Source organism: Lycorma delicatula, chromosome 5, assembly GCF_047948215.1.
Source record: "Lycorma delicatula isolate Av1 chromosome 5, ASM4794821v1, whole genome shotgun sequence".
In the NCBI taxonomy this organism is placed as follows: Eukaryota; Metazoa; Arthropoda; class Insecta; order Hemiptera; family Fulgoridae; genus Lycorma; species Lycorma delicatula.
The window spans coordinates 13,553,208-13,581,004 of record NC_134459.1 but is presented as its reverse complement, the minus strand read 5'-3'; the positions used below and the strand labels follow the sequence as shown (position 1 = coordinate 13,581,004).

The 27,797-nt window shown below is 26.8% G+C and overlaps 1 protein-coding gene across 9 annotated transcripts in view; it reads right to left on the bottom strand.

The window, feature by feature from the left end:
- hth (Meis homeobox homothorax) overlaps nucleotides 1–27,797 on the bottom strand; it is a 790,031-nt gene that overhangs the window by 271,796 nt on the left and 490,438 nt on the right. For all 9 annotated transcript variants that reach the window (XM_075365656.1, XM_075365663.1, XM_075365654.1 and 6 more), the window contains one exon: nucleotides 11,097–11,219. In XM_075365656.1, coding sequence (XP_075221771.1) covers nucleotides 11,097–11,219 — 123 coding nt within the window. The remainder of the gene's footprint in view (nucleotides 1–11,096; nucleotides 11,220–27,797) is intronic.

Here is a 27,797-nt window from a genome sequence, read left to right as displayed (position 1 = left end):
AAATAATATATTACCAATTGAAAGCATTATACGAGAGGCGACACGGAAGGAAAGAAAACATAACAAATAGATCGGGGCAAATGAAATCGAATTAGAACAAATTAATACTAGAAAAGAAGTGGAATTTGTCCGAACCATCGGCCAGAATCAACGATGGAAAATTGACTAAGAAAATATTAAATTGGTATCTGTTGACAAAGAAGAGAGGCAGAAGACACCAAAGCAGAGAAGGCTGGGAGGAAAAAACTAGAAGGGTTTGTGGAGAAGCAACTTGTCAAAGATTACTAAGATAACGAAAGAAGCAAGAATGGACGAAAAAAGTAGTTATGGCTTTATCAAGATGGATTGCACAAGTTCGTTCAATTATTTTTCCTTTTTTTTTCTGTTTATGACTGGTTTTTACTTTAACTTTTTTGTCTTTTATAAACAATTTTTTATGTTCTCTATAAAGGCTTAATAGGATTTTTTAATTTAGTTGAAATTTGGCTACAGAAATTTTTGCTACACGTATAATGAATATCAGTATATTCCTTATTTATTTGTTTAAAAGGCAACTTCAGCAGAAGTAGAAATTTTTTTTTTTGTAACATTAAATTTTTTATAAAAGAAAAGAAGTAATAAATGTTTTAAATACAGAGCTCTCTCTCTCTCTCTCTCTCTCTATATATATATATATATATATATATATATATATATACTTTTTAAGGCAATCTGCAGATAATCCTTAGAAATTTATTTATCGTATGTTCTTTATTGTTCTTTTTTTTTCGTTATTATACGAGAGGCAAGTACCTAATTACTTGTACAATGAAACGGTTAAAAAATATTCATACCATAAATCTAGGATAAAACCTTCTCCAGTAATCGAACTCGAGATCAGCTGAATAAAAATCAAATAAACTGACCGCTTAACTAACTGTTGTAATTAAAAATCAAGGCACGAGCGAGTTTACATCTGTAGGAAATAATTCCCATTTATATATGAATCTTATTAGATTTGTTAGAGTTAATTAAAAGAAGAGAAAAAATATCACTTCAACATTCCTTTCTCGGTTTGTTAAAATTTTATATTATAGTAACAAGACTTTTATATTTAAACTTCTTTTTTTTCTTAAGATACGAAGCAACGGATAACATCATCAAATCTTCCTTCGTTGTTTCTGGTCCATTACTGGATCGCCACGACGGCGACGTCGCTATAATATGTTATATGGTATAACTAATCCTTTATATATATATATATATATATATATATACTTAGATACATACTTTACTTATGGTACGAATGGTGTTATGTTATGGCGTAACCGGCAGATGGTATCAAGGCCTCGTTAGACTGCGTGGTTCTACACCATTACTACATCTGCCTCGAAACGCATACGTCTCGTGCCAAAATACAAATTAAAATAGATGCTAGGTTTCTGAGCTACCGTGCCACTAAACAATTCTAACCTCAAAAAACAATAACCATCTTTCAGTATTTTATGACAATTTGTTGTCAGTTAATAATTTTAATTTATGTTAAAAATTAATAATGTAATAAATTCTTTTAAAATTAATTTTATATTTACCGAACCGTAAATAAATCGATAAATTATTTCACTAATACCTGCTATATTATTTTAAACATATTAAAAAAGTATAATAATTCATACTGTTGTTTTTTGTTTCATTTTCTTTTACGAAGTATAATTGTTTCGTTTTATATTTAATATAATTTTAAATAAACATATTTGCTTTTTAAGAGTTAAACTAAAAATTTAATACAAAGATGTAAATATATTTATAGAAAAAACGCTAAAATAAAAGCAAAAATAATTAATAACGTAGATCTACAAATTATTTATTTGATAAAAAATACCATATTATTCTGTTAAAACTAATAGCTGATGATATAACTGTATATGGTAAAAACAAATTTTATTAATAAAAAAAAACCGAATTCTACAGATCTAAAATGAAATAAACTTATATACTGATATGCCCTGTTTTCTTCTTCTTCTTCTTTTTTTTTTACTAAACTATACTTTTTCTGTTTAGCCTCCGGAACCACCATAAGTTATTACTTCAGAGGATGAATGAGGATGATATGTATGAATGTAAATGAGTTGTAGTCTTGTGCAATCTCAGGTCGACCATTCCAGATATGTGTGGTTAATTAAACCCGACCACCAAAGAACAACGGTATCCACAATATGATATTCAATTTCATATAAAAGTAACTGCTTTTATTAGGATTTCAATCTTAGAACTTTCGACTTCGAGATCAGGTGATTTGCTTTTTTTACTTAAATGATTTTATTCAATATCACAACATCATTAAATGCATATTTATTTATACAAATAAATTCTGAAATACATTTAAAAACTAACAGGATGACCATAATTTTAGCACAAACTAAAATAATTAAGACGTTATTTATTTAAATTTATCTAAATGCATTTCCAATTGATTTACATACACAAATATAAACATAAAAGGAATAAAACAATTCCTAACTGGGTTAAGATCCGTGATAGTGAATTTAATCTTATGTCCATTACGATTGTAAGCGCATTGTTGTAAAATTCTGCATATTTCAATTATAAAATGCACATTCGTGCCGGTAAAAATTAAATTTGATAATCATTTTCAATTGTTTTCTTTATATGTTTCGTCAATCGACTACAACACCAGGGATTCATGATTAAAGCACGTACGGAGCGGAGCGAGACAACTTCGGTACAGCGGTAAAGAAGGGAGAAGGGATTGTTGGAACAGTCTCACCCGATTATTTGTCGTAGAATAGGTCGGCGGGTATCGACGGGACGGGACACCGTGTGGCCACCCGGCACCCCACACTTCATTTTCCGAGACGTCAAATGCAGTTTCCACTACCACCTCTTCATCCGAACCTCATGCCACCCTACCGATTCATTCCCCTAGGAATTAACACCAGTTCCCGATCTGTGATTCCCAATCGATAATGAACAGAAGCGAAGCTTGTATATGCCTCCAGCCAGGCGGTCATGTTCCCTTCTCCTAAATACAACAACAGGGATGTTGCTATAGGGAGAATATATCTTCTCTCTTTCTACGCTAGTTTATCTTCTCTCTCATTCCTCCTCCGCCCCCATAAATATACACACAACAATTTATAAACAACAAACACAAGACAACAGACAATAATGAAGTTATTTTAAGTAACAATTATGTAACTAAACGCGCGGTACCAAAATAAATAAAGGTAACTATAGAACTTTAATAACGCATTATTTGTTTTTATTAGGCATTTAATTGTAAGATGCTTATAAAGAACCTACATTTTAGATCGTGAAAAAACAAATATAGGAATTGTTGACCTGTACTAGAATAATAATATGTAATGTATTACAAAAAAAATAAAATCTATAAAACGGATTAAAATAATAAGCGCTTATTCAAAATAGGACTTGCGGATTATGTTAAAAAGACCAGTATTTTTACTATGTTTTTCATTTACTATTTTCAAAAAGTAAATACAGGCTGTACAAAAAAGAATATCGGGGTTTTAAAGTAATTAATATCTCTTAACTTTGAGTGACAGTAATGAATTGCAAATAAATTGAAAGTAACTCATTTTATTTAGAGTTTTCCCTATAAGCGTTCATAGTGCACCTTACGTCACACGGGACGCATCCAACCGATAAGCGAGTTCGTTTTATTTTTTAACCGATATTTCTATTGCAGACATATCGAAATAATGAAACATATTGACATAATGAAAGTCATCGCTTTCATTATTCCAATGTAAGCGACAGCTGCTTAAATCCTGTGCCTCACATCGGGTAGATCAGTAGGTAGCGAAGATACATACTAGATCCTACTGATTACGCCATTGCTGAGTGTTACTGTCATTGGATGATTATAATTAAACTTTTTACGGGACACCCGTTGGACTGTAACTACAGATTCATAATTAGAAAAACTGTAAAATATAGAAAGGTTTCTCAGGAATCTAAAGGATTCTAAATCTGGAAAATAAGGATCCATCAACGACGATGCGCGTAAAATGTCTTTTTTATTCTCTATTTCAGGTCTTAAATCAACACAGCACAACTGATCCAAGATACATCAAAACAAATAAAAATCCTTAGTATTTTATTTTATACACTCCGTATAGTAACATCAATTTTATACGTTAAGGGAAATAAACTCTGAAAATACGTAAAAACAAATTTCAAATTTTAATTCAAATTTTTATTTGAAATAGGCGATTAGTACATTAATTATATACCACAAACTTTATACAAAATGACGGATATTCTAACAATAACCTAAATGTAATTGAATTTTTGTGAAAAAAAAAATGGCTTTAATAATACTGAAAAACGAAAATACATACATAATATAGACTTAGTAATAATATATTAATAACTAGATTAGAAGTAGCATCTTGCAGTATCACAGATAGGGATTTGAATACTAAATCATGGATACTAGTTTTCTGTTGGTGATTTTGGTTGGGTTTCAATTAACCACACATCTCAGGAATTATCGAACTGAGACTGTACAAGACTACATTTCATTTACATTCATACATATCATCCTCATTCATCCTCTGAAGTAATACCTTACGGTGGTTCGGAGATGAAATAGAAAAATAAAAACAAGAGAATATCATAGATACTACAGAAATAAAATTATAACCATAAATTTTAATTCTAAAATTTACTGAAAAAGCTTGAAAATTAATAAAAAAAACTAAAAAATAATGCATAACTGTTAAAGTTAATAAATTCTTAATTATGTCTAACTGTATAACTATTTACGCCTATGTAATATGTATGAAGATATGGTCTGATAGTTCAACAGGCCTTCTACAGAAAGCTTTTTAAATTATTAAATTTTATAAGAGAAATTCGAAATTTTTTTTTAAGAAAACCGTTAAATTGGTTATTTTCTTTCCTAATAAAAATATATTTTCTTAATTTTTTTTTTTTGATAAAACAATTTAATGAAAATTACGATTTCTTTATAAATTAACACAAGTTAATTTATAAAACTTCTTTAATTTTAAACATAATTTTAATATATTTAATTTTTTTTAAAAATATTATTTATAGTCGCATCAACAATTAAAGTAATTAAAGACTTGTAAGTGTAATTTAACTGTACCGGGAAATGTGTAGTTTTGAACAAACTCAGGCCGACCATTTCTGAGACGTATGGTTAATTGAAACCCAACCACCAAAGAACACCGGGATCCACGATCTAGTATTCAAATCCAAATAAAACCAACTACCTTTATTAGAATTTTTCACTTCGTAATCAGTTTATTTACTACGACAGCTTTATCATTAGACTAACCCGATGGGTTATATTTAATTTTAATATAGGTTATTTTGATTGATTATCTTTAGGATTTAATTATATTACTTATCTTAAAATAGAGTGGATTTTCTTTTTAATGAAAAATAACAAATAATTATATTTTTTTTTTCTGTTTAAATCTCTTTTTAATTTTCTTTTATTATCTTCTTTAAAAAAAAAAAAAAAACAACTTTACATTCAATAAATATTTAGCTTAATAATGTATAAAAAGTAATAAAGGCTAATTTTTCTGATTGAATTTCCCTTTTTTTCTATGATTTGCAAATCATTCAAGAATGAAGCAATAATAAAACTGAAATAAGATATCTAATAAAGATAACCAAACCCGTAACAAAAACAAAAGAAGAAAAAAATCAGACGCAATGTTTAAAAATGTAATAAAAAATGCCTTTTTTAAAAACTTAAACTTAACCACTAAATTTCCTATTTAAACCTATTATAAGATTTCTACCTAATAATTTATATTTAACACAACTACTTTAATATCTAAACTAATAAATTTATACTTAAGTAGTTTCCTACTTAATTTTCTAATTATATGATATTTGGATATTAATTATATTTCGCGGGCTAATAGTCAGTTTTTAAATTACATTTTTGTAATTTAAAAAAAATCGGATGCGTTGAACTTCATTTACTTTGTTTTTACTAATCAAATTGTTTTATTAAAATACGTAGAAAACTAACTAAATAAGGATAAAATTAAGATACAAAACATAAAATATGGGTTTTATTTAATACTTTCATATTAAAACGAATTAATAATAGAAATACGATAACAAGATTATTAATGTAACTTAAAATGTAAGCTGAAAATGAATAATACTCGTTTAGTGCGTGTATGCGTATGAGATGTAAAATAAGGTAAGAGTCTATTAGGGGTTTGATCGATCCACCAATCGGAATGGACATTCATCACATCACCCTCCCACAAATTAACCCTGAACTTAAAATATACCCTCTCTCCTTCATCGCCCATTAATAAAAACCACCATAACAATAACAACAACAGCAATAGGTAACCACTTGAAACAACTAAGTTTTGTATATTTAAAACCTTCTTTTTAATTTTAATAATAGAAAAAAAAATTAATAATAACACAGAAAGCGTTTTATTATACATCAATCAATATTTCCCCCTGTGTAAAGAACCACTTTAGTTTTGATTGAGAACCGGTAAGCTGTATTATTTTAAATCATATTACATTAAATACGTATTGTTATAATCAAATAGATTTTTTATAGTTGGTTTTTTTAAATAAAAAATCTCTCATTTTCATATCAATATACAACTCTATACAAATCTCCCAGTAAAATGCAGTTTTAAATTAAAACGTTTTAATTATTGACAATAAAAAGTTTATTTTTATTAAGAACACGTACATACACACAATGATATTATGTACTTAGCTTTTGCTAATTTAAATAAAAAAAGTAGAGTGATCGATTAGATTAAAACTAATATGAATTTGCAGGAGGAACAAAATAAATAAATAAATAAATATATATATATATATATATATACACTCGTACTTTATTTTAAAAAAATTAACAACATAATTTTTAATATTAAAAATTGAAAATAAATCCAAAAAATAAACTTTAATTTTTACTTACGGATAGTTAAAATTAGTATAAATCGATCATTATTTCGGTTATAAATCAAATATATTTTTTAATTCGGAACAGTTAAAAATAAAAAAATTTATTTTTAGTAGAAAATTTTCAAAAAAGTAATAAAAAATAATGTCCATAGATTAAACGCTTAAATTAATTAAATTATGCGTTTAATAATTAATTATGAGATAAAAATATAACAGTACGTTATAAATAAAACAATTTATTATAAGGATTATATTATTTGATCTACAATTAATTTTTGAATAAACATCTTATCGAAATCTGAACTTGTTGAGTTCCCCGTTGTTTAATAAATTCATATATATTTTCTTCAAAAATGTTATACCATATTTTTATGTTAATAAACTTTCGTATTAATGTGAAATAATCGTCAAACATAAAAAAAAACATCTATTATTTAGTTTACTACAGTATATATTTTTAATGGTATAATGAAATTATTCAATAAAACATAACAACTTTGATGTATACATAAACTTTCATAGTAAAAATTTTGTTAAACTTCAAAAATATAACGAAAAGTTGTTAAGTTAAAAAATAAAATAAACAGATCTAGAATGAAATCAACCGAAAAAAATAAGTAATGACTAGTAAGATTTTGTCGGAAACATGTTATGTTTCACGGGAAACGGGAGGAATAATTAGCGAATTTATTTGTTATGCAAGGTGAATCATTCTTAAAATAGAAAAACATAATAACTAAAAAATTAATAATGCGATTTGGTAAGCAAAGTACATCATAAAAATAATATATTTCAAATGATTCTGAATATAAAAAGTGGAATAATAAATGTAAAAGAAAATTTATAAAACCCTGATATTTGTTAATTTTTAACAAATATAAAATATTTCTGAAATAAAATTTAAAAAAAAAATAGTTTTAATTTCAACTGTGGCAAACAACTTCGCGCTAATCTTTTAGCTACATAAAAAATATGCACTCAAATATCAAATACAAATGAATTTAAACGATAAATTGATTTCAATTGAGATATTTATATCTTAAGACAAATAAACGTATAATTAATTTTAATTTTGAAACTTTAATTCCTAAATAAATTTTCTTTCAGCAAAAATAGGGGAAAAACTATATAAAAGTAACAAAAAAAGTTTTAAGAAATTCCATCAAAAAAATGAATTTATTACAATAAACGAATAATCGATTAACATTTTTTTTATTATTATTGTTATTATAATTAATTTAATCAGGCCTAATTATGATGAAAAGGACGGTTTTGAAGGTCAATAACAAAAATTGTCTGTAAATGATGACGGATTAAACTGGCGTAAAAATAACCAGTTAAACTAATACAAGTATAAACATATTTTACTTTCATATAATGTAATTTAAATAAAGGAAATTTTTAAACCAATTTAATTAAAAATATGTTTTTGATATCCGGATTGGCTTAAATAGGTTAAATGAAGTAAAACAATAGAAAAAAATAATCGCATAAAAAATATACTACGTTTTTGAAATACGAAAGGTTTTTTTTTATACATTGTTTTTTTCTTACAACCGTTTTAAACGTACAACTGCTGAAAAATTTTCTCAGGAATATTATTCATCTAACCCTACATACAACCTGTAAACAGAGGGCAAAGTTTACAGTCTATAAGACAAAACAGAGAAGCAACCCACAGACCCATATCCCTGTCAGTCTGCCATAATTCTCTTTTATCGATCTAACCATCATATCAATCCGCCATATTTCAGCAGACACTTCGTTCTGGCAGAAAGGGTTGTTATTAGCGCCTGCGCGCTCTGTTGTCATGGATACGAGGGTCGCCCGGCAACCGCCCCCGACCGCCCCCGGGCTTGTTAGTGTTCTTGTACTATGAACGCATGCGTTATCGCCTGCGCTTTACAATTTAAGTCTGTATCGTCACAACGAAAGGAACCTACAACCGTAACGCATATTCTGTATTCACTGTATCCACTAATGTTTGAGAGAACAACTTAAAAATCGTCCTGCATTTAAATAACTTGTATTTAATTTATCTCTCGTATAAAAATAAAATAATCATAAATGTTTAACTTTTTTTTTTTTTTTTTTTATTAAATAGAAAATATTTATATTGTAAGGAATATGTAAGAGTATTTTACCTTTACCTTTGAATAGAATGTTCGTAGGAAAACGTTACTCGTTCTTTACAGTTAATTAGAGAAATAGGTAGTTTTTTTAAATTATACATTTAATAGTATCTGTATAACATTAACGAAAACTAAAATTTACTAATTTGAAAACAAAAATTAATAAAATTTAACGAATATTAATAATTCTCATGGTTTTCACTCGCTTAAAACAACAAAATTCAAAATAGTTTACGTTATCATTTTTGTTAATTATAAGAATTATACGATTCTATGCAGTTTTAAGCAAAAAAAAAAAAAAAAAAAAAAAAAAAAACAGTCCTAATACGCGGTTAAAACAAGTTACTTGTAGACGCATTTAATGTACATGTATAATCGTCAATGAATATTCAAATGTTAAAATTCAACATAAAAAGGGAAATAATTAATGGAATTTTCTTATAATTCCCTTATTTACAGAATGGAGTCGAGTGAAAATCAGATAAAAAACGTATTCTACGTCTATATTAAAACAATATAAATTATAAGTTAAAAAATTTATGATAAATTGTCAGACGTAGATATAAACTAATCAAAATAAATAAAAATTTTGAAGAAAAAATAATATAAATACAAAAAACAAAAATAACCTGACGCTCTTGTTATTTAAAGTGACTGAATTAAAAACTAAGATAAAATTTCATATCCATCTTCATTTACAAACAATCATACAAACAAACATACATTTATACATCAGACAAAAAACAAAATAAAAAATAAAAATTATAAATTACATATATAAATATAACGAGTACAGAAGGTTAGAGAAACAGGGGTGCATAAATGGAATGCTCCGGGCTAGAAATCAAACAAAAGAGAGAAAACAAAAAAAATTATGAAGACACCCACAGAAATACGGCGATGAAATCATGTATTAGACCCTAGTGTTTTTTTTATTCCCTCGCCTTTATTAAACGTTTTAAAATTATTTTATCCTTTGTTACTTTCACGAAATAAAAAACAGAATACAACGCATATATTTTTTTTCCCTCAGAATATGTAGTTATTTTCAAATAAATTCTTCTTTTTTTAAACTGTTATTTGTTTATTTAATAAAATACTTGTTAATGTTTATAAAAATATTTTATTCTACATGTTTGTTTTTCCAGAAATAATTTTTAAATCATAGGAAAAAATTTAGAAACTAGTATAGTATTTTCGATAATACATACCACTAAAAAATATTAAACATTACCCGGTTAAAAACAATGAATAAATAAATATTATTTAAACAACTATAAAATTTCACAGAAAAATTAACGGTATATCTACGGAACAAAACCACATAATAAAAGACAGCCTTGTAAATATTTTACTCGTATTTTATACTACGAAACATAAAATTATTTGTTTTCACTATTAATTATTGTAATTTATCTTTCATATAACTTCATAAATGCTAATTAAAATTTTAAATTAAACAGAAAAATTATTATCGATAGGGAATACATAATCAATAAATAATCGCAACCTATTAAGCAGTGGTGATTATATTTTAAAAGCAAACGGTCATGTGTAACATTCACCGAGTTGTTTTATTTGATAAATGTATGTTTTTATTTTGTAATTTTGAAACTGACTGGTAATTTAAAGAACTCTTTAATTTTAATAACGGGAAAAATTGAAATTAAAAAGACGCAGAGTTAATTTTTCCTAAAATAATTATAAACACGTAAAATATCGAAATTTAATTAATTTGTTTTTCCATTTAACTATTTAATAATAAAAAAAAGCGGGATTTCCTGTTGTTTTTTTAAATTTTTATTTGATCAAATAATGATTATAATCCATAAAAATGTTATTTCTTACGATTGTGAAACAACATAAAGTAAATAATGAGATTACATTCAAGAGCAACCCCTGTTTCTGCACACAAAAAAAAACACAACATAATTTAATAAATAAAACTTTCTAATAAATAAATGAATATATAAATATATAAAATGTCGAGAATGGTAGTTTACTTACAGGAGTTGTACTCGCCAGGGCTCCCGAGGAAGACAGAGGAGTATAAGACGCCTCTACGGGCTGCATCCGATGCCGCCCTAGCGTCCGCAGGGGATGACCACTCTCGTCTCGGGCACCACTTCCCTATGGTAGAGAAAAGAAAATATATAATTTATAAATAATTTTAAATGGCGGGGTCAAGGCTATAATTTATATTAATAAATATTAAATTTAAACTAAAATAAAACAAAATATAATATTAAAAATTTTCAATTTCACTGTAATAGTAAAAAACAAAAACAAAAAACACTTTCATTTTCGAAATAACAATAAACTCAAAGAGGTCTAGTACTTATGAAATTAATTTTTTCTATTCTGCATATATGTATGTATGTATGTATTCGTGCGTCCGTGCGTGCGTTCGTGTGTATTTATGTTTCTTAATAAGGAAATCATTTTTAAATCATTGTTCAAATTGACAACAAAAAATAAATTACAAGAGCAATTTAAAAAATATAATTCTAAGACTACAATAACAAAAAATAATTGCTTATATTAAAATAAAACATAATTAAATAATTTATTTATCATATCGTTAACAAAAATCATAATAAATAAATAAAATAAACATTCAAAGTATACTAAGAAAAATACAAAAATTTATGTATCGAGTAGAATATAAGATTTTAAATTATCGGTAAAAGGGTTGGTAACACTGCTGTAAGAGGAAAGTGGGGATAACAGAAGAGCAACACGCAGGACTGATTGATTGGTTGGCTATATTTTGGTACTACTCTAGAAAGAAGAAAAGTAAAAGGGTTGCCATCACATAGTTCCAACTCATGAAATGATTAAACCGATGATATTTATCGGACTTTACGCGCCATATATATCCATTTTTTTCTTTTAATATAAATTTTATACAATTATAAAAGATGTATCATAAAATCGAATTATTGATCCAATTCAATTAATTTGAATCTTAAACGTAATTTCGAAGTTTTTAAAAGTTAAAATTTTTAAAATGTGTATTTAAACAATGATTATATGACAGTAATATTTTCTGTTCTTTATATATATATATATATATATATATATATATATATATACCTACTTACTACAGATGTGTATAAATTTTACAGTATTTCTAATCAATTAAGGTACTGAAAAATATTTCAAAAATAACCTTTTAGATCTTGAAAAAAAAAAGACAACACAGTTGTAGAACTTTCCCGTCACGCGGCTAAAGCCCTACTATTGTGAATTGTGTCTGATGCACGGCTTACACGCACATAAAACAATATGTGTATGAATATTTTAATTAAAAATATTTATCGTTTTATTTAAATATAATATTTTTTTCGTTTATTTAATTCAATTATTCTAACTAAAGTACGGTGCACACCGTATTTAATTCAAGCGGGTTTGTCGGTTCTAGCTTCGACCGTCGACACTAACTAATCTAATGTAATTTCACACCTTACATAGAACAAATTTCGATTGTACTGTCGCCAGAATGATGTAACCGCGAGGCTTAACGCACCAGGTATCGAATCGAGCGGGCAATCGAGTTCGAGACCCGGCCATACAGAGTTTAAATATTATTCATTTATTTAATTCTACCGTTCACCTGTTACATCCCAACACAGTTTAGAACATTTCTTAGGGTGCGTATGCGATTTTGAAGCATTTTTTGGGATGGGGTTGCAATTTTGCAGATATTGTTATTTTTTAATTTTTAACAAATGTGCCTAAGAAAAATATGCCTTTAGTTAGGCGAAATCTCGTGATACTGTGGCTGACCTTGCTCTACATCCTCACCCCTTTGCCCTTTTAAGTTGAAAATTTAATGGCATCATTGCCCCGTATACAGAAGTAATCTGACCAAGTTTGGTCAAAATCGGTCCAGTAGTTCTGGAGATATAAGATTATTTAGAAGCCGACACCGAACACACACGTACATACGAACATTAACATCCGGTAAATTTCCATCCGGTTTTTTGTGTTTCTTAGGTGTCAAAACTTCAAGATCGGGTGAAAACCGCAAATGCCCAAATCGGACCGATTACAGTTCCTTCCTTTCTAGAGCTATATCTCTGCTACAGCGCTATATAGAAAAATTCAAGTAATATTAATGGGATGTTATGGAAAATAATCTGAAGAGGACGTGAAATAGAATGTAAATTTCAAAACAAATTTCAGAAAGAATTTTTTCAAATAATTTTTTACTAATTTATAAGCTAAGTCATTCATACGTAAAACACGCGCATGCGTACACATACATATAAATAAAATAAGGTTAAAAAAAAACATACAAAATTTAAGATTTAACTCGAAGATAACAGTAAACAGTATTACAGCCGACTGGGTCGGTATAATAGAATAATAAACCTATATACACACTAAACAGGGGGGTTGGGAAGGGGGAATTTGGAATACTAAAAGGGGAAATCTAACAACAATACATATAACATCATACATAGACAATACAATAAATACATTATGCATACATATTATGAATTCAAAGACGTTGAAATGCTAATACTAGTTCGGTTTTGATTTTCAAAATGAGAAACCTTGTTCGGCAACAACCCAGTTACCTATATAATCATAACTTATTCTTTAAATATTACATCTCTACCTTGCAATACCGATATCAAAATTAAAATTTATTCATAAACTTACTTAAAGATTTAATAAACAGTTTATAACCGTGAAAAATAAATTAAAAAAAAATTCTTTTCAACTACACGTAAAGCTGTATTCGTTGTTTTATTTTTGAAATATAATCAGTAACTTAAATAAATTTTATTATTTCACAAATACATTTTTATAGTAATAAAATTAATTATCATTATAATCTATTTCGATTTAATTTAAAACATACTGTGGCACTTTCCAAAAAACAAAACGAACCGGGTAAAAACTAATTAGGGTAAAAGTTTTCTTTATTAAAAAAAAATGATATAAATTTTGTAAGGTTTATTAATACAAATACCTATTTGTATGTAAAAGATAACATCTAGATCGTATTTAAAACCGTAAAAATTTGAACGTAGAAAACTGGTTATACAAAAATAAAATAAACCTATGTTAAATCCAACTTTAATAATTGCAAAATGCAATTTAAAAAAAATCGAATGTGCACAATTTTTCTTTAAATTATATCTGTTGGCAGAACGCTTGCGTTCACAAGTAAACACATGCCTAAATCTTGTTTATAAATTTCAATTTATTTGTTATATCGTAAATAATTATAGGTTTCAAATTAAAATATAAAAAAATATATATAATTTGAAAATAAATTAGTACGAGCATTACGAAACTAAAAAAAAGACTTTTAAGAGCGATTCGAAAGTATTCTAGAGTGAATAGGGAAAAAAAAAGAAAAAACGATTACGATAATGGCCTACTGAAGTGAGGCAGTTACAAATGCTATAAAGATAACGTTGACAAATGGCGCAGTATCAAATACGTTGAATAACGAACACCGTCACCATTTATCTGCAGGACTGCAGACAGCAACAACGCTGTCAATAATTAGACTAACTGTTTAAAATTTTACATCTGTTACATAAATATTGGGTTTATTACCTTGCATTTCAAATAAATAAATAATCGTAATGTATTAGCCCAATATGAAATGTGAAATCAAATATGTTCAATAATTTGTAAACATTTATTAACTTAAATGAGATTATTTCCATTTACAAAAAATAAATAAATTCATAAATATATTAATACAATTGTTAATTTTTATAATATTTTTTTGTGTTTGTAAAATTGTTGAGAAAAGTTAATATTTGTAAGGTTTACTTTGTATTATGAAAGGTTATAGACGTATTTTACAATTAAAGATACGCGTATAAAAATAAAAATGTATAATTCTGCCGGAAATTTTTTATAAACTGTATAATTTTTAGCGGAATAATAAGGTTGTTTTAAAAATTAAATTTTAATGTTAGTCATAAAAAAAAAGAGTTATTTTAAAAAGTAAAATTTTAGATATAACTTAAGTTATATTACTTTTAAATGAAAATATTATGGTATCTTTCTTTTTAACAAAGAAATAAAGATAGTTGCGATGAAGGGATGTAACATGGACAGGCCAAATGAAATGTGAGCCATCGTATTCAAACGGGCGGGCGGGCGGGAAGACTGGTTAGAGGGTAATCACAATAATTGGCCGGGAACCGCTCAGGGAAACCTATAATTTGGAACCAACAAGTTGTGTTAACAATTTTGGATGACATCTTGTGCGAGGATCCCAGAGATTTATCGCTTTTTAACTGTTTGGACCGCCGCGTGGGAAAGTCTATGGTTGCCCACACCGCGAGCTCAGTCGCTCACCTACACGTAAACGACTATATACATTAATGGGTTATCTTCTCATTTATTATAATAATTTATTTACAATATTTCTTTATGTAAATCAAATTCATTCTTCTCTATGGTTTATTATCGTTTAATCGTTGTGATTCAGAGAGGTAAAAAAAAGGAAAAAAATAAAGCCTGCGAACTAACAACAAAACACTATCACGCGTTTTTAATAAAAATATAAAATAAAGCATAATGGACAATTATTATGAAAACAATATCATAATTTACAAGAATATATCCTATATTTAATGTTTGTCGTCATTAGAAAATATTATACTGGAATAACATTTTTCTCAGCAGTTTTCAGTTGTTCTACGTGCAATAATAAAATTCCCTTTCTATTGATTTATGAAAAGCAATTAACTTGGAACATAATTTAAAAAAAACAACGTAGAAATAAAATAATTTAACAGAAATTAACAACATTAATACTAAATAATTTTCTTCAGTGATAAATAATTACTGAAAAACATTAAAGTAAAAAAAAATAACTTAAAAGATTTTTTTTAAGATAACTTAAAAGAAAGTATAACTTAAAAGATTTTTTTGAAGGAAATCTACCTATTGCAGTTAAAATATGGATTATTACCATATTATAAGGACATACTATGGACAAACACCGATTTTCCCACGCAGCATCCAAACATTTAAAAAGTAATTGATATCTTCGCATAAGATGTCATCCAAAACTTTCATCACAACTTGTCAGTTCAAAAGGGTTTAACACGATTTTAAATTCCTTTTTTTTAAGGGAAATAGCTTCTATATATAAAAAAGCTGACACTAGTAATTTCCCGTCAAACAACCCACAGTTCAACTGTGGGCGTTTCTGATGAACGGCACACACACACACACACACACACACAACAAACTTAATTTAAAATATTTATCATTTTATTTAAATATAATATTTTTTGGTTTACTTAACTCAATAATTCTAACTAAAGCACGCGCGCATACGGTATATAATTCGCGCGGGTTAATAAAAACCCCTACAATAAATCTAGCGGGGTCAAATATGGGAAGCACAGTGGCCATGCGATTGGACCTTCACGACCGACCCACCGACCTGGGAATCGAGCATCAAGAAAATTTCGGATTTCTAAGCGGTGGTGAGGTGGTTCCCCGTCTTGCTGAACGGTTACCTTTTGGAAGAAGTACGGGCCGTACAGTCTTTGTTTGCTTATGGCACAAGAATCATTGACCTTACGGATATCACGAATGCCGAAAATTTTCACGAGGATATTTTATGATGTGAAAAATTGACTCATCACTAATACCAAAACACACAGCTAGCTCGTTCCCCACCGGTAAATATATCCATTTTTAACAACACTGGTGACAGCACTGGTGGCCGAATTTGGTACTAATAAAGTAGCGTGTCAAAACTATGTTTTGCTATGAAATGAGACCTCAACCTAATCTGTAAGTTATCTAAATAAATTTTTATATGCTTTTAAAGTTGCGAAGTCCTTTTTTAATTACCCGGTATTTTTGGATATCAGTATTCCAAGCCCTTCGAGATTCAACTAATATATATATATATATATATATATATATATATATATATATATATATTAGTGAGCTTTCATTTTTAATGATAAAAATCCAACCGGTTAACGGAAATGATCCTAAATAAATAAATAATTTTTTCTAAGTACGTAAGTTATTGATAAAGAAAATAAAAGTTAAATGAACTTTATAATCAAATGTAAAACGTTCAGTGTTATATTCATTGAATAAAATCAATGAAAAAATAACATAATAAGTAAAAACAAACAAAAAACACATAAATGAAAGAAAGAAAGAAAAGGAATTAAATTAATGATAATCTTGCGTGCATCTCACACTCACTGTCCGCACAATAATTAATCATAAGTAATCAATTAATTTATTAATTAGTCTGCCTCTTATACGGTTAGCTCTTTAAGCAAATATTAACTACTAATCGCACAATTCATAACTCTAGTTAATGTTATAACCATTATTATTATTATTATTATTATCATTGTTGCAAGCATTTACAACAGTAGACGAAAGTATTAGAATTTAATTCAATTAAAATTGACAATGAATTGAATTAAATAACTTACAACGAATTAAACCTTTACGCCTTAAATATAACTAATTAAATTTTTATTTTTTTTTATAATGTACCATTGGATAAACATAGATTGACCACTTAATACGTGAAGTAAATTTTATAACCTGCATTAACGTTTTGTTTTATGTACAGAGTACATTTAATACTTATTATTTATATTGAATGATTGTTTGTTCATTTAATATTGTACCCATATTGAATTAAATTAATCGTTCAACAATTGGCGAATTGCTTCGTCATCAATTGTAACAAAAAGAATAGTTGTTCTTTATTTGTTTAATTATTATTAAAAGAGAAAAAATTTCTTTCAAAATTTGTTAAAAAAAAGAATAAACGATATTCTATGTTTTATACAACCATCATCTATCTTAAAACATAAAAAGAATAATGGTACAATGGATAATTATTTGATCTAATTCTGTTTATGTCTCTACATAAAGTTCAAAATAAAAAGAATTGAACTAAGAAAAAAAATGCTCAAATGATATAAACATGAATAGCTCAGTGGCGCCAATTTAATTTAATTATTAACTAAAAACTACTTTTTTGTTTTTCTATTTATTTCGTCATTTAATGTTTGTTTATATTACTTATGTGGTATTTATATATTAGAATGGCAAGTGTTATTGTGTAATTTAAGATCTGTACGAAAATAAATATTCAATTGTTTAAAAGTATACTATGAACATATTTGTATATTATTATAACATGAATTCGCAAAGGTTTTTTTGCTTTCTATTTATAAAAGAAATAATAAATAAATTTAATTAACTAGGAATTAATTTTACACAATAAAAGTACCAATGAGAGGGTTCAGCTATGAGACAATTTTACAATTTCCAATAAAATTTAAGTGCCAATATTATTTTTCGGCGTTTACTAAATATGAGTGGAATAATCACAAACATTAATAAAAATAATCTTCAAGACATTCCAAAAAAAAATCTTCAGTAAAACAACTGCAATTCAAAAAATTTCGTTTATTCTGAATTCTTTTACCTAGATCTACTACCGTACGGTCTTTGGTTTAATCTCAAACGTTTGAGACTTTTTTCGTATTCTTTTATTCCATTTAAGTTTCGAGTTTAGTTTTAATAATATAATTCCTTGCTATCTTTTATTTTCTTTCTCTAATGTTTACGTATGCGATCTATTTTAACTTATGAACAATAGACAATCCCATGGCACAATGAAATGAGGATAATACGTATGACAAATAAATGAGGGATAGTTCTGTATACAGACTCAGGCTGACCATTCCTGAGATATATGATTAATTGAACCCCAGTGATCAAAGTACACCAATATTCATTGTTTAATATTCAAATCAGTACAAAAGTAACTTACCTTTACTAGGATTTGAACCACAAACTTTCAATTTTGAAAATGAGCTGTTAAATAGTTAATTTGTGTCAAAGATTTTACCACTGATCATCCAACACAACGTATGGTGATTGAAATACGAATTTGGGTTTATTTCTAATAAGATATTTTTAATTTAAAGTAAATAATATATTACAAACACACATAAACACACACACACACACACACACACACACACACACACACACACTCGATTTATAAAATGAAATACCTTTATTTTAATTTGCTTTATAATTTATCGTAATGAAAGTGTTAAAACTATGAAACGTATAATCTAACTAGATTATCAAGCAAAGTTTTGAGGTTCCTAAAAATAAGGCCAAACATATTCTAATATTTTAATTCATTATAATTTTTTATATGATCAATTCATAATCTAAGAATGAAATTCTATTTTCATTAAGAAGAGTTTTCTTGCAGTTGATTTTTACTTCCTTGTATTAATCGCGAAAATTTTCCGTTTGCAACGGAAATATTCACTTTGACCATCCCCGAATCCATTTTGACTAGTTTCGGCGTGACGTATGTATATATGCATGTACGTATGAATCTCGCTTAACTCGAAAACGATTAGCCGTAGGATATAAACATTTTGTATTTAGGACTGTTGTAACATCAAAGGAGAGGTGTTGTGCACCTCCCCTTTTGATTGTAATCGAATGAACCACAAATGTTCAAAAAAAGCCCAAAATCCAAAAAAAAATGAATTTTGGATTTTTTCTTAACTGCAATCTCTTGTTGAGAGCTTATCAACGATATATCATAAATGGTATTTATTTTCATTGGTTCCAGTTATAGCCCAATAAAAGTTTAATTAATGAAATATTTGTATCTTGCAAGGGGAAGGCACATCGGTTCAAATCCGACTTCATTTCCTTTATTTTCTTTTAACTTTTTTTTAAATGTAAATATATTGATTACTTAATAATTATTAGCCTCAGATTGTACAAAAAATTACAATAAATAATTCAATAATAACAAAAACAAAAACAAAAAATTAAAAATTAAAAAGAAAAAAATATGTAATGAAATATATATGTAATTTAATAGGCGTACAAGGAAGTCATGTGATGTCCATATCAGATTTTTTATTAATTATAACTTAAATTCAGTTTTTTCATAATTTGCTTTAATCTATTAATTTTTTTCAGCTACTACATGAAAACTTTCACAATTGTATTTCCTTGGTATAAAAGGATCTCGAAAACGTGTATCTCTAAGGAAGTGTACCTATTTTTAAGCGATGTTAAGCATAATTATTTTGCAACTATTACAATTGAAGGATTTCCTGATTCATGTTCGAAAATTAACTAGAAATTATTTAATTCTGATAATGAAACCTTTATTTACGTCCATCAAAGTTAAGAATAATATTAAATTATTAATAAAATTTATTAATTTAACAATAACATATACTTCTTGAAACCAGTAATAATTTATTTAGTGATATGTTAAGATATGTTTTATATATTAACGTATCCTTTTGTTTAATCTACTAAAACTATATTTTGTTTTAAACAATTTTTCTACAACGAAGACATTAAAACAAAATAATAAATGCAAAGTTGGCAATTTTTACATACAATCTCCATTAAGGAAATATAAATCCGTTGCAAATTATACAAAATTAAATGTTTTCAATTCAGTATTTCTCAGTTTAAATTTTTTTATAAATCATAGGAAGAGACTTACAAAAAAATAATCCTACTGAAAAATAAGAAAATTTCTGGGGAAAAATATTAACTTTTCTGTAATACTGAGTTATGATATTTATATATGAGTTATAGGTATTTGAAATAAAACTTCACCAAACAACCTAAAGATATCTTGAATTTAAACTAAATATAATAAATAGGCCTTAATTCCATGGCCGAAGTATTTGCGTCCATAAACAATTTTGCAGTGAACTAGATAATTACATCCTTATATATATATAATAAATATTTAAATCAACATACATAACTTACACTTTTTTTTTTGCTTATAAATTACACGACAGGAGCAACATAATTTTTATTATACTCGTATATACTTCCTGCATAAACAACTTTTCCACAATAATGTAAACTGAATAATTATTTTTCACATAACATCTATGACTATAAATAACCCTCATTTTACAAACTTTATCCAGTTTTATTTATTTTTTTTTTTATAAAAATAATTGGACATACGTCATTCACTGACGTTTACACATAAACTATTGCTATCATCCAAACATCGTTCAACACAAATCAACGTCAAAAATTTTATTTTAATTGCAATACTGTTTAAAAAAAGAAATCTTTCAAATGTTATAATATGAAAATTATAAATATATTTACGTATTTAAAATAAATAATTCATAATAACATTTCGTTTATAAAAATAAAATTATCTAAAACACTATAAAAAATTTAGAATCCTGATTATTCTAAAATAAGTTTTCGCTAATGAAAATTAATAGAATAAAAAATTATTTAGTTCGTCTTAATGTTAACAATTTAAAAATTAAGTTTAAAAAACCAAACGCCTACAGTATAATTGATGTGTTAACGTGTATTAATACCGTTAAAAATTTAATCAAGGAATGTATCTAAATATATTTTCCTTGATTAATTTTTATTATATTACTTCCCGGTTATAGCATCTATAGCTATAACGGGAACGTATACAGATCGTTAAAAAAAATCTAAAAATTGGTCTTTTTAAAGTTTTGTGCCGCCTTACAGAGGCGTTAAAAAAAATTACAAAAAATATTTTTAAATAAGTTGTAAATTAGCTGCGAAAAAGAGTTTTATTCCAATGGTACCAACTTCAAAAAAATCTATTTTTGTCTGACACATTTGTTTGTATGTTGACCTGTATTTGGTCTTATAATTCTGGACCCCGTTGACCGATTTACTGCAAAGTTGGTAGACAGGTACTACCGTCGAGGAAAAACAGTACAGTAAAATTTGGTAAAAATTGGATAACGGGCTTGGGTTGCTTCGGCCGAAATAAAAATTCAAATCTTTATTGGAGCACTTCAGAAAAACATTTTCTTATAAAAGTTGAAATTTTTATTATCCAGATCAAAATTACCAAAATATTTTATTTAATATTCACCCCTCCAAAAAAAAAAAAAAAAAAAATGGTTTTATAAATTTTTCTTTTTTTTACCTATATATTGTTTCAGAAAAAGAATTTATCGGAGTTTTTTTCATGTGTATTTTCTTCATCAATAGGCCTTTAATGCACTATAAAACATTTGTCCCATCCCACTTTAGTAATCTGTAGTGATAAAAAATATTATTTCAATTCTTTAAAAGTTTTTTAAAAGCTATTTAAAATTTAAAACCATCACGCAAGTTACCCAATGAATTTAAAATGTAAAATCTTAATTTTTTGTTAGAGTTTATTCATTAGTGTTTCTTAACAAAAGATTAGCAAAACTTTTCACTCCTAAAAAATTACAATTTAGTTTATTTAGAATTATAATTGTACCTTTGTATATGTTAAACAATTTCAAAACGTTCGTTTATATTAAATTTAGTATCACTAGTTAGGGATTAATTTCTTAAAAATTAATTTTTCCCTAATGCTTTTCCTTGAGTATGGCAGCCCCAAAAATGAAAAAAGTTTTTTTTTATATTTTTCAAGAAGACAAAACAATTTCCCACGTTCATCTTGTCCTCCAAAAGTAAAGAAATAATCAATTTTCTTTGTATTTATTTAACTATATAACATACAAATAGAAATATATATTTTTACACAAAAATGTGGGGGGAAATATCATAATTCTGGTTATTAACGACCGACGTAGCCGGAAAAGTTACGAAATTTATAGTTTTTGGAAAAAAATATTTAAGAAAATTTCCCATATAAGATTTGCGGCATAAGAAGATTTATATAATTAAAACATTTTAATTGTTAATATTAAGTAACTTAAGGAGTAACACCTCAACCGGATTTTAGAGTTAGCTTAGCTTCTTACTGGTATTTGTGGTACTCCTTACTAGTACCCCAGTAACGAGGTACCCTAACTAAAATTTAACACAACATAATCAATAAACAAAACATTATACTGCTAAGTGGATAACTGTAAGGTAATTTAAAAAGCTAAATAGTTCTTAATTTATAGTTAAATTTAAACCGAAAGACCAATTTAAAAATGATTTACACACCCAGACTGTCAAACAGTTCTTTTTTAAATTAAAATGCTAAAGATATTTACGAATACCAATATTAAATTTAATTTTTATTTAAAATACCGTTTGTGATTAATGGTTTTGTCAGTAATAGTTATGGTAATAGTTTTTTTGGTACAATTAAGCTACGAAAGTAAAAACCCTTTCGAAAATATCACGGGTCTTCACATATTTTAATATAAATTTTAAAATCTTAAATTATATATCACTGAGGCTTTTCATAAGCCTCAGTGATAACTAACTATTTTTATTTTTTGCACCGATAGAAATAACTCGAAATTCGAAAGCGTTTCATAAACTCACTTTCAAAAACATTTGGAAAATATTTTTGATGCTCAAATTTTAGATTGATATTTAAAAAGATAAGCAAAATTAACTGTATCGATCCATCTTTTAAATATTTTTAAAAGCGAATTTAATGAAACAAAATGTTGGATTTAACACGGTAAACTAACAAAAGGTTAATTCAAAACTTGGACAATGGTAGTTCAATTAGGTATATGACTGTATAGGTCTAAAATTACGATAAAAAGTACAAATATCGGTGTAGTTATTCAATCAAACTGTTGAATACATTGTCGATCATGAAAATTCGTAAGATTGATTTTAAAAAAAAGTGGTATTTAAACAAAAATAAAATTTCTATTTTTCATTCTGATAACTACGGATCACGTTTACATAGTTTTGACTAATTTTTTGTTTCCCAAAAGGTTTTCATTCTTTCCTTTGTTGTTGTCGCCTCTCTTTCGTCCATCTATTCAAATCTTTCTCTCTGGAAACTTAGATTCTCGAATCCCTTTTCTAAATTTATCTCTCTCTTTAGACAGATACTTAGAAATGGTTAATGTTTTTATATCTGATTCTCTTTCTTTAAACCAGTTTGTCTTTGTTGCTGTGTTTATGTTGAATTTAAATATTTGTTTTGTCAATCTCTGGTTGTTCATTTTACATAAATGTCGTACGTAATCTACTTTTCCGGATTAAATCCGCTATTTTTTCTTTCGCTTGTGATAATAAATATAAGCAATATTTATATAAAGTAATTATAATTTAATACTTTAAATTTCTCTTTCACTTATCAATTTGTTAATCTATCTTCATATTTTGGTCCATAAACGTTTCTTAAAATTCTTGTTTCAACTTTTAATATTTCTTGTTCTGAAAATAACTGCGGACATTCTGCCCCGTACAGTGTTTCTGATAGGACAACAGTTTTATAGTGCCTCAATTTGAAGTTATTTGGCCGGGATTTTTTATCGTAAATTTTCTTGGTGAGATGAAAGGCAGTTTCCTTTTTTCATGCTCTATTCTTCATCCCATTTTTTTCAATTATAGTCGAAGTTATAGTTTCTCCCAAATATTAAATTTATGAACTCTACTTATTTCTTTTTTGTCGGAAATTATAAGGGTTTGTGTTGTGTTCTTTTTTCATTGGAAAACCAGTTAATTTTTTTATAAGAAATTTGAAAACCAATTTTGCTTGCAAATTCGTTTAGTTTTTGAATTTTAATTTTAACTTCGTTTATATCTCTTGCGAAAATTGTAATATCGTCGGGAAGGCCAGAATGTTTGTATTTATCAACTTAGTTTGAGCGTCCATATTTATGTTTTCGTAAACAGTTTAACAATTTAAATTCTTTCTCCCATTTTCTTATAACTTTTTCAAGGGCACAATTAAAAAGGATTGGAGACAATCCATCTCCTTGCGTTACTTCAGTTTATTAAAATATTTTACGGAAGAAAAAATAGATTTTTACATTTTTTTATAAAGCAAAAGATTAATAATATAAGAACATTCATTATTCATTAAAAAAATTAATTCTATTAAGAAAATATTATGCGTGATTACATCAAAATAAGGAATAGAAGAAACATGATTATTTCTTTTTTAGCCTTTTTTTTTTAATCTTAATAAAACATAACATCGGATGATAGTAAATTATAAAACCACTTTTACTTTCCGATTGATTTTTAAATAATTAAACGTAATTCTTTTAATTGCAACTGACTTTAATTGTCCATATGCTATCGACCTAAAATTTTTTTACAGGTTAAAAAATTCTGATGTGGACACCATATGACATCCTTGGACGCCTATTAAATTACATACACACATTTTTTTTTAAATGAAAAATACATAAAATTTTATTTCATTAATAACTTATGATATTTTTTATATTTTTGTTTATTGTTATTATTGAATTATTTATCGTAAAACTTTTTTACCATTAGTATTATTAATAAATTATATATTATTAATAATAAATCAATATATTTAAATTTAAAAAAAAGGAGATGAAGTCTGATTCGTACCGATATGCCTTCCCCTTGTAAAATCCAAACATTTTATTAATTAAAATTGTATTTGGCTATAACTCTGGAACCGTTGAAAATAAGTACCACTTCTGATATATCGTTAAAAAGTTCTCAATAAGAGCGTATTACTGCAGTTGAGAAAAATCCCAAAATTCAAATTGTTTTGTAATTGATAAACCATTTTTTTTTGGTTTATGGGCTTTTTTGGATACTTTTGGTCCAGTCGATTGCAATCAGATGGGAAGGTGCACAACTAGATGTTTCAACAGTTCTAAAACCAAAATTTCAATATCCTACGGCTAATCGTTTTTGAGTTATGCGAGATACATACGTACGTATGTACAGACGACACGCCGAAACTATTCAAAATGGATTCAGGGGTGGTCAAAATCGATAATTCCGTTGAAATTTGAAAATCTAAATTTTTCGCGATCACAATACTTCCTTTATTTCGTACAAGGAAATAATTAATACACAGATAATAAAAGTAGGTTTCAACATATGGAATAAAACATAACTAAAGTTTTTAAAATTTAGACAAATCAATTTCCATATCCTTTAATTATTATATAATAAATACTTAAAAAAAGTATATTATTTATATATTATTCTTTTTACACTCGTATTGTCTTAAATTAAGCTAATCCATAGTGGACAATTAATAGAATTTCATAGAGGCTCTACCTAAATAAGTAGGGTATTCATAATTTAGTAGGGTATTGTACATCGTCAAAATTTTTCACTTCGTTTCGCCACTTACTGTTATTGGATTTTCGATTTGTTTCACTGTTTATTTGTTCGATTAGTGTGATTGAAAGAATGTATTTTTTTGGAATTTTCTTTGCTTTTTATGTTCAGAACTTTATCAACATTTCTTCGACTGATCTTTGTATATACTTATTGATGTTTATTAAATATGTATGTATACTGTACAAAATACGTATACGTATACATTTCTTTGAGGGATTTCAATGGAACCCCCTCTCTGCATGTCATTTTTTTGGAGTCAAATTAAGTTATTGTTCCGGTAAATAAGAACCGATTGTAAAAAAAAATACTGTGGCAAAAAAAGAAATTATATTGCAAATACATTTATTAAAATCACACATTCAACATAAATATTCATTAACGCACATACTTTTTTTTTTTTTAATGTACTTTCGTTTCATCTTGTTATATTTAAATAAATCCTTATTTATTAAAAAAAAGAAGCAAATGAAGACAATTTTCTACAATGGAGAAAATGGAAAACACAAATTAGAAACGGTAACCGTAAATCCATCAACTCGATTTAGTTTATAAATTCTATCACCAGAGCTAAGAGATTCATAATAATGATAAATATTCCATAGTACCAAGAATCGATTTCATTTATACAAATATTATAAATCCTATACACGTTAAACGTATGAAATAGTCAGCAATTATATTTCGAGGTTTCGATGTAACATTTACATAACTTTAATATTATCCAGTACACGGTGACATTTTTTCGATCGCTATTTGTTGTTAAGTTAGGAATAAAACCAAATCGTACCACTTCTCGGTAAAACCACTACATATACAATGCCCCTTACATATTTACTTGTCGATGTTGACTTAATAATTCTGCGATATACATTCCGGAAACTGTCGTTTTATTAATACACCGGATTTCTTTTAAAACCAATAAAATATACGGTTATTACGTACAGCGCATGAAAATCTTCCATAACATATAATAGCATTCTAAATTAAAAGATGTAAGTCTTAATACTTTATTTTTGATTCTCGGATTTCTTCAGAATACTACAAGCTTTATGTAATTACCACGTTACTATTGAAAACTGCATGTTTAATATTTCTTGTTATAATTCCTGACGATAAATCATATCGTTTGATTCTTAAAAAAAAAAAAATATGTGTGTATATATATATATATATATATATATAGAAATATAGTGTAATAAAGGCTACCCAATAATGTACTAAATCACATATAATTCCACTTCATGGTAAGTATAGTTATACATTTAATCAAGAGATACCGTAATATGTTATGTGACGTGAGATTTAGAGGAGGATGAACAGAACTAGGAAGCAGATGAGTGTGACATATAGTGTGTCCAGTTCTTTATTGTACTCACAAAGGAGAAGACACAGTGGCCCAGTACTTTTATTATTATTATTATTATTATTATTATTAATTCTACTATGCTAACAACAACAACAACAACAACAGCAGCAGCAGCAACAAAGCAGTATGCACAGAATATAGCATATACTCCTCCAAAGCCATGATAGGGAAAGTGATATATTCGGTTTTTGACCTCACAATACAGCCGTCCGACCCTACCGCACCGTCCTTTACTAGTATAATTTATCATTCAT